This window comes from Podarcis cretensis, assembly GCF_951804945.1.
Source record: "Podarcis cretensis genome assembly, chromosome: 13".
In the NCBI taxonomy this organism is placed as follows: Eukaryota; Metazoa; Chordata; class Lepidosauria; order Squamata; family Lacertidae; genus Podarcis; species Podarcis cretensis.
This window is the reverse complement of record NC_137182.1, coordinates 53,471,299-53,486,009: the sequence shown is the minus strand read 5'-3', so window position 1 is coordinate 53,486,009 and position 14,711 is coordinate 53,471,299. Positions and strand designations below refer to the sequence as shown.

Below are 14,711 nucleotides of genomic sequence, written 5' to 3'. Positions count from 1 at the left end.
ATGATGGGAATGTTGGGACAGCCCGTGGGAAACAGAGGGACAGTCTATTCAAAGTGCGAAGGACTGGAATTAGCTCAGAGTGTAATATGAGCTCTTCCGTTTGTTCCTGTCCAGGAAGTGTTTGCTTCTAGACTGCTGGAGTTTGAAGAGAGCAGTCATGTTTTTTGTAAGGCTGCAAAGACAGAAATAAAGGCATGTAAATACGTTTCTGTCTATCTCTTTCCCCTGCCAGGGGGGGCAGGAAAGAGGGGTGTGTTCTTCTCACGCTGAGAAGGATTGCCTATTGCGACCTAGCCTGGATCTTGCTGGGGAATGCAGCCAGGGAGGTCAACAGGGAATCATGCCGGGTGCCTGGGAGAGTTGCCAGTTTCTCCTGATAAAGGCTTGATTTCCGACAGATCATACACGACAAATTGGAGGAAATGTGGAGTGATGGGAACGTACAGTCATTGTAGTGGGATTGTCCGTTAGTTAATCAATTTTGGAAACAGATTGGTATAGAAATATCGGGAATTGTGGGCAGGAAGGTGGGAATATCTAAATTAATGGTTCTTATTAGTCTGAGTAGCACTGAGTTAAAAAAAAAGGGGAATATAAATGGGTAAAATTGCCTCATAGATAAGCTGGGAAGCGGGACCCAAGCGTGAGGCACTCTCCGCATTCTGCAGCTTCCAGCAACTGGTATAATCTTCATACGAACAAGCGGAAAATAGAGGCAGAGTGTATGGTTTTCCCCAGGTCATGTACAAGACAGAAGTACTGTTTTGGGGGGACAGGAGGCGGGCAGGTGTGGGGGACTCCCTGATCCTGAATGGGGCAACTGTGCCCCTGAAGGACCAGGTGTGCAGCCTGGGAGTCATTCTGGACTTGCAGCTGTCCATGGAGGCGCAGGTTTTTTCTGTGTCCAGGGCAGCTGTCTGCCAGCTCCATCTGGGACACAGGATGGGACCCTCCCTGCCCGCAGACTGTCTCGCCAGAGGGGTGCATGCTCTGGTTATCTCCCGCTTGGACTACTGCAATGCGCTCTATGTGGGGCTACCTTTGAAGGTGACCCAGAAACTGCAACTAATCCAGAATGCGGCAGCCAGACTGGGGACTGGGAGACCACATGACACCAGTCCCAAAAGACCTCCATTGGCTCCCAGTACGTTTCAAAGAACAATTCAAAGTGTTGGTGCTGACCTTGAAAGCCCTAAATGGCCTCAAAGGCCCAGTAGACCTGAAGGAGCGTCTCCACCCCCATCGTTCAGCCCAGATGCTGAGGTCCAGCTCCGAGGGCCTTCTGGCAGTTCCCTCCCTGTGAGAAGCCAAGTTACAAGGAACCAGGCAGAGGGCCTTCTCAGTGGTGGCACCTGCCCTGTGGAACGTCCTCCCTTCAGATGGGAAGGAAATAAGCAGCTATCTTCTCTTTAAATGACCTCTGAAGGCAGCCCTGTTTAGGGAAGTTTTTAATATCTAATCCTGTATTGCTTTTAACGCTTGATTGGGAGCCGCCCAGAGTGGCTGGGGAAACTCAGCCAGATGGGCGGGGTATAAATATATTATTATTATTATTATTATTATTATTATTATTATTATTATTAGTGAGTCTGTGGCTGATGCAGACCTTGAACCCGTGTTAAATCCCGGTTATGCACCTGTGCTGATATTTCCCTCCCTCTTATTTCCCTCGCCCCCCAACCTCAGGGCTGCCATTGAGACGGTGGAAACGGAGGTCTCTGCTTTGGAGTCTCAGCTGGAAAAGGTGAGGAAGTGGTGATCTGCTTGTTGTGCGGTGGGAGACTTTGCAAAGGGCTCCTTCGCTTGTCGAGAGAAGGCCTTGCTGCTGGGGAAATGGCAAATTCTTCCCCACAAGCTGGAGCAGAAAAACTTGTTGACACGACTGTAAAAACCCAGAGAGGGGCGGGCCTTTGGGGTCACATGGGATGAAGCACCCTTAGACCGATCTGGGGCCCACACCGTGCAGGCCCTGGAAGGCAAAAACAACTGTCGTTTGAAATACAGTCATACCTCAGGTTAGACACGCTTCAGGTTGTATTTGTTTGGGTTACAGACCTGCCAAAACCCGGAAGTACCGGAACGGGTTACTTCCGGGTTTCGGCAGTCACGCATGCGCAGAAGTGCTAAATCGCGCTTTGCGCAGAAGCGCTGAATCGCAACCCGTTGCACGTTCGCAACCCGAGCGTCCACTGTAGTAATAAAATGCAACAGAGGGGAGACCGCGTAGGGGAAGAGAAATGAAAGTGGGGACAGTGAACAGGGAATATTCTGCATTTGTTCTCATCCCTGATTTTAAAAATGCAGCCATACCTTGGCTCCTGAATGCCTTGCAAGTCAAATTTTTGGCTCCCGAACGCCGCAAACCCGGAAGTGAGTGTTCCGGTTTGTGAACGATCTTTGGGACCCGAATGTCCTCCGTGGGTTCCAATTGGCTGCAGGAGGTGCTTCCTGCAGCCAATCGGAAGCTGCGCCTTGGTTTCCGAACATTTTGGAAGTCGAACGGACTTCCGGAACGGATCCCGTTCGGCTTCCAAGGTACCACTGTACAGTGAACGCTCGGGTTGCGACCGTGATCTGTGCGAGATGCATATTCGCAACCCGCAGCGGCGCGTCTGCGCACGCGTGGGTTGCAATTCGGCGCTTATGCGCAAAGTGCAATTTAGTGCTTCTGCGCATGTGCAACCCCCGAAACCCGGAAGTAACCTGTTCCGGTGCTTCTGGGTTTCGGCTGGTCCTTAACCTGAAAAAACGCAACCTAAAGCTTTTGTAACCCGAAGTATGACTGTATACATACACAATTTTTTCCCACCTGAATTTCCATTTTTAAAGATCCTGTTTTTCCTTGTGGTTCTCTCTCCCCTGATCCCCGTCTTCTTCACAACAACCTTGTGAGGTGGGCATAGGCTGTAAGAATCTGTGGGGAGAATCTGTGGGGTTCAGGCACAGGCGGGCTCCAACCTGCATAGCAGTCGGCCTCTGGCTTTGCAGACGGATGGGATTCCTGCGGCGTCATGAATGCCGCTGGATCCCAACCTCTTAAATGCAAGCGTGTTGTATTTAAACATGAAGGATCCTAGAATTTGAGAGCTGGATCTGGTCCATCCCCCTGCAGTGCAGAAAGAGGACGGCTTTGCGGCATCCTTATTTATTCACAAGCCCTGCCAAGTCCCATTGAACTCAATTTCCTTGCCTACTCAGTGTGGTGTATTATTATTATTATTATTATTATTATTATTATTAATTGAATTTTGCACTGCCTTTCATCCCAGGACCAGAGGGCGGTTTGCAGTGTAGAGGTTAGAGTGTCAGACCGGGACCTTGGGAGACCTGGGTTCAAATCTCCACGCAGCCATGACCCTTGACTGCCTCTCCCAGGCTACCTCGCAAGGTCATTGTGCGGAATAATTTGGGAGATGGGCCACGCAGCTGCCATCTCGAGCTCTACGGTGGGGTTGCAAATTCAACGAATAAACAAAATATCATCATTGCTTATTCACGGCTGTGAAAAGCTTGTGGCTTGTATACGAACCGCATCGTAAGAACAGAAATTCGGTAGCGACAGGGTCCGGTCTTATGGGACAGGGAATGCCTGGGCAAAGAGATGTGCTGTTATGGGATGTCTGAAGCCGCTGGGGGCTGCCGATTCGTACGGACCATGAGCGATGGGGTCTATTCCGCCTGGCCTTTGGTTTGGACTCAGTCTGACCCTTATGTTTCCCTCCCCTTACGGTCTTGATTTATCGGCTACTTTTAAAACGAGGCTGCGTTTTAAATTGCATTTTAACCTGTATTTTAAATCGGTTTTTTTTTTCTTTTTCCCCTATTGGATTTTTACTGTGATTTTATTGGTGTTAGCTGCCCTGAGCCCGGGGAGGGCGGGGTAAAAATTATTATTATTATTATTATTATTATTATTATTATTATTATTTGCAGTACAAATGAGCTGGGAGGGAGGGAAAGCTGAGATTTCCACATGGGGAGGGGCGTTGGTCTGCCTTCCTGGGCAGTGGGCTGGCGTTGGCCGGCACTCCTGCCCGTCTTTTGCGTCGCCTGACCTCCCTGTTCATTGCCCCCTCTCTCCTGCCCACCCCCAGCTCCTCAAACTCTGCACCACGATGCTGGATTCGGGGCGGCAATACTGTGCCCACAGCAAGAATTTCGTCTCCGGGGTCCAGGAGCTGTCTCAGAATTGCCCGGGGGACACCATGATGAGCGTAAGTTTTCTGTGTGTGTGGGGGAAACGGGCGGTCGTGCCTGGAGGAAAGGCGGAGGAGGAGGGAAGAGGAAAGGTGTGCGAGCCCAGATACCAAGGTGGAGGGGCATCTCGTTTGAATGTGGGGTGGGAAAGTGGAAAGGTTGCTTTTGTTGCCTGAGCTAGCCTGCCCGGCGTTTGCCGAGCCACTGGGCTTGAAAGACGGGTTTTGCCGAGGCCTGGGGGGGGGGTCATGAGAGGAGCTGTGATTTTTGGGCACACCTTTTTTTCGGGGGGGGGAGCATTGGCTTAGTGGTGAGGTGACCGGGTGCAGGTAAACATCGTTAATCACCTAATTGCGCCATTTTATTTGAGGTCTGGGAGTGGGGCAGGGCAACTGGGTGACCTGGAGCCGGTTTTCCACCCTTTAGAACCTGTTTTCACAGCCGGGGGCTTAGCTGTGCCAAGGCAGTGCCTCTGAGCACGCGCAGAGTGCCCTTTGCTGGCGAGCGCCTGGGGGCTAGGGAAGCCCGATCTTTCACGTTCCACCTGACGCGGCGTTTCTTACTTATTTGTTTTACTCTGTAAAATTTACACGCCGCTTGAGTGTTGTTTTTAGAAAAAAGCAACAACCGCCAAAACAATTTACATGAGAATGAAACAAGAGAACTATCAAAATAGAATAGAATTTTATTATTACAGTCACAGACCAGTTCCAGGTCACTTACAATATCAGGAAAATCATAAAACACAACAGGAATACATTGAATTGCAGTTGGGTATAAACAGAGACAATTCAGATATAGCGGCAGTTAAAAAAAAATATATTAAATCTTGATCACCCAAATATAACCTAAAATTATCATTTAAAACCTTAATCATTTTGGTAGTACAGCTTGTTCCCTAAGTTTTATGGCAGTCACACAGAATTTGGCCACCCTTAGCGTGATCTCTACCAGGAGTTTTAGACATTGAAGTTCGGACCCATTTGGAGATTTTTGTATAACAGGAACTATCAAAATAAAAATAAAATTAACATAAAAAATTGTCCAGTAGCACCTCAGAGACCAATTAAATTTGTTCTGGGTGCTTTCGTGTGCATGCACACTTCTTCAGAAAGCTTATACCAGAACAAACTTTGCTGGTCTCTAAGGTGCTACTGGACAATTTTTTATTTTTTATTATTTTTATTTCGACTGCGTCAGAACCAGCATGGCTACCTACCTGAAATTAGAACTATCAGTCAGTGGCGTAGCGTGGGTTGTCAGCACCCGGGGCAAGGCAAGTAATTTGCGCCCCCTAACCCGTGGATTTGCGCCCCCTAACCCGTGGATTTGCCCTAACCCCAGATGTTGCGCCCGGTGCGGCCGGCCCCCCTTGCACCCCCCACGCTACGCCACTGCTATCAGTAGAAGCCTTTTAAAAAAAGTTTTTTTTAAAGGTCCGCATAAAACTTTAAAATCGGCGCTGAATTAAAAAGAGATGTGGAAACTGTTTTGTTGCCACCTACCGTATTTTTCGCTCTATAGGACGCACCCAACCATAGGACGCACCTTGTTTTAGAGGGGGAGAACAAGCAAAAAAAATATTCTGAACGAAACAGTGGATGTATGATTTTTTTTGGAGCCACTTCCTGCCACTTCGCTGAAGAGGCACTGCGCAGAGAGGGGGAGATTTTTTTTTCTTGTTCCCCCCCCCCCAAAAAACCAAGGTGCATTCTCTCCGTTCAAGGTGCGCACTGACCCTCTCGCTTTCCAGGCTTCAGTGAAGGCAACCCAAAGCCTCAGGAGTGCGGCGGGAGTTCCCACTGGGCTCCGGAGGCTTTGGGTTCCTTTCAACCTGCTCTTTGGGGCTGGCCCCCCACTGCCAGCCCCAAAGACCAAGTCAGGGAGCAGCGCAAAGGCTGCGCGCAGCCTTCCCGCTGCCCCCCGAGCTTGTGGGGCTGGCGGTGGGGGGAAGCGCTGCTTTCCCCCACCGCCAGCCTCAAAGATCCCTGAAGCCTTCGGAGCGCAGCGCAAGTTCCCGCGCTGTGCTCCGAAGGCTTCAAGCGGCTATCCCTAAAGCCTGGAGAGCGAGAAGGGTCGGTGCGCACCGACCCTTCTCGCTCTCCAGGCTTCAGCGATAGCAATGCAAAGCCTCCGGAGCTCGGAGGGCGCGCTCCCTCTGCGCTTCGGAGGCTTCACGTTGCTATCGCTGAAGCCCAGGAGCCTGCATTCGCTCCACAGGACGCACACACACATTTCCCCTTCATTTTTGGAGGGGAAAATGTGCGTCCTATAGAGCGAAAAATACAGTTTGCAGCTAGCAGCAGCTCTCTAAGATTTCAAGTCTTTTTGCCAGCCCTACCCGGACGTGCTGTTGGGGATTGAACCTAAAACCTTCTGCATGCCAGGCATGTGTCCTACCGCAGAGCAACAGCCTGAAAGAGGAACATAGGAAACAGGCTGTGCACAACACTGTGCACTTAAAGCGCATGACCCCCCCCCCCCGAGAGCAACCTGGGAACTGTAATTCACCCCTTAGCGGAACTATAACTCCCAGCACCCGCAGCAAACTGCAGTTCCCAGGTTTCCTTTTTTGGGGGGGAATAATAATAATAATAATAATAATAATAATAATAATAATAATAATTTATTTATACCCCACCCATCTGGCTGAGTTTCCCCAGCCACTCTGGGCGGCTTCCAATCAAGTGTTAAAAACAATACAGCATCAAATATTATAAACTTCCCTAAACAGGGCTGCCTTCAGATGTTTTTTCAAGAGAAGATAGCTGCTTATTTCCTTCACATCTGAAGGGAGGGCGTTCCATAGGGCAGGGGCCACCACCGAGAATGCCCTCTGCCTGGTTCCCTGTAACTTGGCTTCCTTCCAACTCTATGATTCTATGATTCTATGATTCTCACAGGGAGGGAACCGCCAGAAGGCCCTCGGAGCTGGACCTCAGAGTCTGGGCAGAATGATGGGGGTGGAGATGCTCCTTCAGGTCTACTGGGCCTTTGAGGCCGTTTAGGGCTTTCAAGGTCAGCACCAACACTTGGAATTGTGCTCGGAAACATCCTGGGAGCCAATTCAGATCTCTCAGGACCGGTGTTATGTGGTCCAGACAGCCATTCCCAGTCACCAGTCTAGCTGCCGCATTCTGCCTTAATTGCAGTTTCCGAGTCACCTTCAGAGGTAGCCCCACATAGAGCGCATTGCAGTAGTCCAAGCGGGAGATAACCAGAGCATGCACCACTCTGGTGAGATAGTCTGTGGGCAGGGAGGGTCTCATCCTGCGTACCAGATGGAGCTGGTAGACAGCCGCCCTGGACACAGAATTGACCTGCGCCTCCATGGACAGCTGTGAGTCCAAAATGACTCCCAGGCTGCGCACCTGGTCCTTCAGGGGCACAGTTGCCCCATTCAGGACCAGGGAGTCCCCCACACCTGCCCGCCTCCTGTCCTCCAAAAACAGTACTTCTGTCTTGTCAGGATTCAACCTCAATCTGTTAGCCGCCATCCATCCTCCAGCTGCCTCCAGGCACTCACACAGGACCTTCACCGCCTTCACTGGTTCTGATTTAAAGGAGAGGTAGAGCTGGGTATCATCCGCATATTGATGGACACCCAGCCCAAACCCCCTGATGATCTCTCCCAGCGGCTTCATATAGATATTAAAAAGCATGGGGGAGAGGACGGAACCCTGAGGCACCCCACAAGTGAGAGCCCAGGTATTTGAACACTCATCCCCCAACACCACTTGTGAGCGTTGAATGTATGGGGTGGGCAGGAAGCTATACTGACGCGCACCGCCACTGCGTGTTTTTGCCGCATGTGTGTTGGGGGGGGGTGTTTAGGTGACCGCACATTGCTTTCCTGCCACTTTGTCATGAGTAGCCGGACCGAAAGGGGTTCTGCATTAGATGTGGTGGTTTCAAGTCAAACAGCAGCGCCCACCACTTCCCTCTGAGCAAACCGAGGGCTGTTTGTGGCGGGCGAAACGGGAAATGCTTAAGCCTGGGGGTGTGGAGGGGGGGGCGTTCAGGTCAGTCTCTAAATTTGGAGCCTGCTTGGCTATTTCTGCAGCCCATAACGAGCTCTGGAAAAAAAAATACGGGGGAAAAATGAGATCTGGTATTTTTTTTAATTTTGGGGCTAGCCGAGAAGGCATTGCAGATTCCAGCCTGCAACGTGCCTTCCGTCTCTGCTCTGATCCCCAGATCGTAAGCAGGGGTACCGGGAGATCCCAAACTCTGTGCCCTCTGCCCAACGCCTCTCTTCCTTGCTTGATTTGCTCCCTTGTCGCAGGCGGGGTTGGGCTGGATGACCTTCGGAGGGCCCTTCCTTCCAACCCTGCGATTCCCCTTGTTTTCCAGGAGTGCCTTGAGAAGTTTTCCGAGAGCTTGAAGAAGATGATTGACGGCCACGAGGTGAGCGGTGTCACCTGTCTTTCCGGCGCCCTCCCCCTGCGCCTTCCTCTTTCCCAAAGGGTGCTCAGCCGCTCTGTCACCCTCCAAATGTGGGTGGGGAAAGGTTGAGAACCTAGGAAGGAGTCGAGAACACCGGTCCATCTAGCCTGCACTGGCTGGCAGCAGCTCTCGGTGAAGGGAGATTCCCAACCTGGCTGGCCATAGCAGGGGTTGGATCCAGCAGAGGAACCCACCTTATGCTGATCTGATAGCTCAATAGTCCCTACACGGACTGGCAGCAGCCCTACTTGGAGGTGAACTGCGGCCCTTATATCTTCCTGCTTTTCTTTGTCGTAGGAGCTTCTGGATACGACGCAACAGTCCCTCAAACATCAGCTACAGAGTCTGGTGAAAGAGTATGTATTGTGATTGGGGCGCCCGCTCCGAAGGGTTGTTTTTTTGCGGGGTGGGGGTACTAGAAGGAAGGCAGCTACAGGTCGACTGTGGGGGGGCACTTTTGCATTTCAAAGGGGGAGGGTGTCGAACCTTTCTCGTATTTCCCATGCTGTATTTGGTCTTTGAGGCACTCTCACATCTTGTGGCGGTGAGTCCCACAGATCACATGTACAACTTGAGCTTATAAGGTCCCCTTTTTGCAGCAGCTGCCTGCTACAAACACCGAGCTAACACTTTCCGGAGCCCTTCACCAGGAAAGAGAAAATTGCAAGCCATAATAATAATAATAATAATAATAATAATAATAATAATTTATTATTTATACCCCAGCCACCCTGGGCGGCTTCCAACAAAATATTAAAATACAGTAATGCATCAAACTTTAAAAGCTTCCCTAAACAGGGCTGCCTTCAGGTGTCTTCTAAAAGTCTGGTAGTTGTTCTCTTTGACATCTGGTGGGAGGGAGTTCCACAGGGCAGGCGCCACCACCGAGAAGGCCCTCTGCCTGGTTCCCTGTAATGCATGTAAAGCATGGGTAGGCAAAGTAAGGCCCCGGGGCCTGATCCGTTCCCATCACCTTCTCAATCCGGCCTGCGGACGGTCCGGGAATCAGCGTGTTTTTACATGAGTAGAATGTGTCCTTTTATGTAAAATGCACCTCTGGGTTATTTGTGGGGCATAGGAATTCATTCATTTTTATTTAATTTTTCAAAATACAGTCCGGCCCCCCACAAGGTCTGAGGGACGGTGGACCGGCCCTCTGCTGAAAAAGTTTGCTGACCCCTGATGTAAAGCTTCAGATTTTGTGGGCAGTTGCGGTTTTGGCAGCTGCCAGCGCCAAATTTTACTGGTGTTTGCCACCCTGAGCCCAGCTCTGGCCGGAGAGGGCGGGGTATAAATAATAATAATAATTTATTATTTATACCCCGCCCATCTGGCTGGGTTTCCCCAGCCACTCTGGGCGGCTACCATAGAAACCAAAAATACAGTAAAATCACACGTTAAAAACTTCCCTAAACAGGGCTGCCTTAAGATGTCTTCTGAATGTCAGGTAGTTGTTTATCGCTTTGACATCTGATGGGAGGGCGTTCCACAGGGCGGGTGCCACTACCGAGAAGGCCCTCTGCCTGGTTCCGTGTAGCTTTGCTTCTCGCAATGAGGGAACCGCCAGAAGGCCCTCGGCGCTGGACCTCAGTGTCCGGGCAGAACGATGGGGGTGGAGACGCTCCTTCAGGTCTACTGGGTCTTTGAGGCCGTTTAGGGCTTTCAAGGTCAGCACCAACACTTTGAATTGTGCTCAGAAACATACTGGGAGCCAATGTAGGTCTTTCTGGACCAGTGTTATATGGTCTTGGCGGCCGCCCCCAGTCACCATTTTATTATAAATAAAATAATAATAATAATAATAATAATAATAATAATAATAATAATAATAATAAATATTATTATGCCAGGAGTTCCTGAGAGCTGAAACCTTTCAGCTAATCGTCCCATAGATTTTAGTAAATATTTTTGGTAGATTGGCATACATTTATTACGTACGGTGTGAAAGAAGAGTGTGGGGCCTCTGCCACGTTGCTTATATTATTATTATTATTATTATTATTATTAATAATAATAATAATAATAATAATAATAATATTTTATTTTATTTTATTTTATTTTATTTTATTTTATTTTATTTTATTTTATTTTATTTTATTTTATTTTATTTGTACCCTACCCATCTGACTGCGTTGCCCCAGGCACTCTGGGTAGCTACAAAAGTTGAGGGGTACAACCACCGATGTAATCTGACCTCGTGGAATTGTAGAGCTGGGAGGGGGGCCCTCCAAAGGTCATCCATCCCAACCCCCTCGCGTCTCCAGAAAGGGCGGGTTTCTTTCTGATCCAATATGTCTCCTTGCTGTTTTGCGATATGACGGCAACGTGTGTTTCAGGGACATGAAGCAGTTCAAGGAGACCCGGAAGGAATTCGAACGCGGCAGCGAAAGCCTCGCCAGCGCCTTGCACCACAACGCCGAGGTGCCGCGACGGCGCCACCACGAAGCCGAGGAGGCCGTGGTCGCCCTGAAAGCCGCCCGAACCACCTTCCGCGCCCGAGCCCTCGACTACGTGCTGCAGGTGGGCCGCTAGCGGGCAGCTCGGACTCCTGGGTCCTTTCAATAGCTGTCAACTGTCCCTTATTTGGCGGGACAGTCCCTTATCCAAGCGCCGTGTCCCGCTGCTGTCCCTTGTTGATGATGTCCCTTAAATTTCCCGGGTTTCAAAGGAAGCCGCTCCTCTCCCTCCCTCCCTCCCTCCCGGCCAGGGAGGAGGGAGGCTCCAACTGCGTTGCTTGGCTGCGTTGCTCACCCAATAAGGAGTCTGAGAACGACTGGGGGGTGGAGCTTGCATGCCTTGTGCCAATCAAATCGGCCGCCTTGCCTGGGGACTCGCCTTTGCTCAGCGCTTCCCAGCGGAGAGGGGACGGTGGTTTTCCTTGCTGCATCCCCTTTGCCGGGTTGCTGCGCTGTGGGAACCACCGCTTGAGGCTTCGTTTGGCTGCTGGCTGGGCTTTCTGCCTTTGGCTCAGAGGTTGAACATACCTGTGCCCGGAAAATCCCTTATTTTTGGCTGCTGATCCCTTATTTTTGAGGCTGCTGGTCCCTTATTTTCAAATCTGTAAGTTGACAGCTATGGTCCTTTCCTTGGCTCTGGGGGAGGGTGGCAGGATCCAGCGGATTCCCCCTCCTGTCTGATTCGGCCTGGGTCTTGGAGGGCCTTTCTCAATGCAAGGAGGGCGTTCCCTTCGGGTCAACCTTGTTGGGGTGGTGTTTTGGGGGCGGGGCCAGGGCAAAGTGGGCGTGGCAAAGGGGCGTGGCTCTCCTTTTGGTTATTTATTTATTTATTTATTTATTTATTTATTTATTTATTGATACAGCAAGAAAAGAAGAAAGAGAAAACACAAATACCAAATTGCACACAGGAATAACCACAGACATTATATTATATTTATATTATATATATATTATATTAGTATATTATATATTATATAATATAATATAATATTATAATATTATATATTATAGACATTATATATATTATAAACACTAAAACAACAACAAGACGTTGACTTCCACCAATCCCACAGCACCTCCTTTATCTCTCATTCTGTTTTCCTGTTTTCGTTATCATCTCTGCCCTAACATCTAGATATAAATCCTTCTTTCATATCCTTTCACTTCACAAGGTTATTCCAGACTCAGCCAGATTTCTGCCCTCGAACCTTGACTTTTGAGGTATTCATTTAGGCGCTCCCATTCTTTTTTTTACTTCGCTTTTTGGTTTTTGTCTTATTATGTCTGTCAATTTGGATAATTCTAAGTATTCTGAGAGCTTACAGAGCCACTCCCCCTCTAGTGGGTAACTGATTCCCTTTCCACCAGGATTCTTGCTGCAGACGTTGCGTATAAGAAAAAAATAGTTTTGTCTTTTGGAATATCGCCATTTAAAATGCCTCTGGCCTTTTACTATATGATATTCTTAATATTTTCTTTATTTCTTCCTGTGCGAGAAATGTTTAAAAAGGATAAAATGAAAGTTGGGAGAGAGTCTCTGGGTGAACGCCACTCTTTGCGTTGGGAGCAAAGGACGAAGGACCGAAGCGACCGAACGGGCTTCTCTGTCTTTCTTTTTTTAAAAAAAATATAAATATTAAATTTTATTTAACATAATTATTGCACAATACATACAAATACATGTTTTTTCAGATAAGCACACAGATATAAAAAAGGACAAAAAAGAGAAAAGGGAAAAAAGGAAAAAGAAAAAATAAGAAGAAAAATTGGAAGAATTCTTCTCTGTCTTTCAGATCAACGTGATCCAGTCGAAGAAGAAGTTTGAGATCCTGAAGTTTGTGAGTACACGACGGTTTGTGGTTCGGTGTTGGCCAGCCAGAAATTTTGGACTACAAATCCCATCAGCCCTGGCCAGCTGTGGACCAGGGGGTTAAATCCTGGTTCCTTGGCTGTGCACCTGTACTGTGTGGGGCGCTGGCAGGTGCACTGGAAAAACTGGGTCTCCCACGCTCAATTCAACCTGTTTTCAGGCTTAGGTCTGAAGCACATGTAGAAATGATGGTACCTCTGAGCACATGCAGAGTTCCCCCTGCCCTGTGATAACCAACTATAGCCACCTCCCACTTGTCTAGGCTTTCCTAGTAAAAAAAAACAGTGGCTTCTAGGCAATCCCAGACCCCCAAACCTTTTTCTTTTAAAATCATAGATTATTATTATTATTATTATTATTATTATTATTATTATTATACCCAGCCCATCTGGCTGGGTTTCCCCAGCCACTCTGGGCGGCTTCCAACAGAACACTAAAATACAATAACCTATTAAACATTAAAAGCTTCCCTAAACAGGGCTGCCTTCAGATGTCTTCTAAAAGTTTGGTGCTTTTCCAACAGACCAGCTCCTGCCCCGAACTGTTTTCTACGCCTGCTGATTATGCCAAAAGCTATTTAGGAATCTGTGCCCGAGTTTGCTTTCCTCCTCTTCCCTCCCTATTCCCCTTTCCTTGCGTGTCGTGCTTTTCTTTGTTCAAGATTATAAGCCGTCAGGGCTGTCTCATTTTAACCAACCGTATAGCACATCGCTCTTTTCAGCCAAAGAGCCGGGTGCGAATGCTGGTAACGTCAGCAGCTGCTTCCTGTTTTTCCAGATGTTGACGTTCATGGAGGCTCAGTCGTTCTACCTGGAGCAGGGGTTCCAGACGGCGAAGCGGCTGGAGCAGTATCGCAAGGACCTGGCGGCTCAGGTGAGCGCCCGGAGGAGTCCCGGGAGGGTGCCGGGTTCGAAGGAAGCGGTGGGGAGATGGGCGGGCAGGAAAGAGATAACGTTCTCCTTCCTCTTCCATAACACTGGAACTCAAAGACAAACCGACAAAGCTGAGCGTTGGAAGATTTAGGACAGATACCCAGTTAGACTGTGGAACTCCCTGCCACTGGGTGGGCTGTAAAAGAGGATTGGATAAATTCACAGAGGAGCAAGAGCTATTGATGTTTACCAGCCGCAGTTCCTATGCTCTGTCGCCACTGTCAGAAGCAGGAAAAGCTTCTGGATAGGGTTTGCTGGAAACGGCAGGACAGGGGAATGGCTCTTGAGTTCGAATGCTGCTTGCTGGGCCGCTGGCTTGATTCAGCAGGCTTCTCGCTATGATTTTCTCCTGCTTGCCTCCTGGCAACTGCTAGAGGGAGAGGGAGGAAGCTGGCTTGGGCGGTGGGAGGCTGGGGAACCAGCCCTGTCAGCAAAGAAGAATCGGATCAAAACAGGATGCAGGAATTCAGATTTCATGCCGGCTGCAGCAACCTCTGAGCTCTGCTTCTGGCTTTTTGAGGTAAGGCAACTTAGCTGATAGGAGATTCTTTGCAGAGTGCATGTGATCGCAAGACCGGCAAGAGGGAAAGCTTGGAGGCGGGTGGAAACGATTTGGATGTTGGGAGGAAAATGCTGGAATTGGGGGTTTCTGATTCTGGGGTCTCCAAGCCCATCATGAGGACTAGGACCTTGACATGGCCGGAGGTGCAGCTGTAAGGGTTAGTGGCAAGTGACTCCCGCAGGTATAGTGTGGATTATTTCCGGTGTTGCTCCCCTAGCGCGGGAAGCCCTCCGGAAGGCTGTTACAGC

At 49.3% G+C, this 14,711-nt stretch overlaps 1 protein-coding gene across 1 annotated transcript in view; it reads left to right on the top strand.

Moving 5' to 3' along the window:
• ACAP1 (ArfGAP with coiled-coil, ankyrin repeat and PH domains 1) overlaps positions 1 to 14,711 on the top strand; it is a 54,449-nt gene that overhangs the window by 8,123 nt on the left and 31,615 nt on the right. The window contains exons 2-8 of the mRNA XM_079951820.1: positions 1,687 to 1,744; positions 4,095 to 4,214; positions 8,551 to 8,604; positions 8,941 to 8,999; positions 10,980 to 11,163; positions 12,893 to 12,937; positions 13,747 to 13,842. Of these exons, the coding sequence (XP_079807946.1) occupies positions 1,687 to 1,744; positions 4,095 to 4,214; positions 8,551 to 8,604; positions 8,941 to 8,999; positions 10,980 to 11,163; positions 12,893 to 12,937; positions 13,747 to 13,842 (616 nt within the window). The remainder of the gene's footprint in view (positions 1 to 1,686; positions 1,745 to 4,094; positions 4,215 to 8,550; positions 8,605 to 8,940; positions 9,000 to 10,979; positions 11,164 to 12,892; positions 12,938 to 13,746; positions 13,843 to 14,711) is intronic.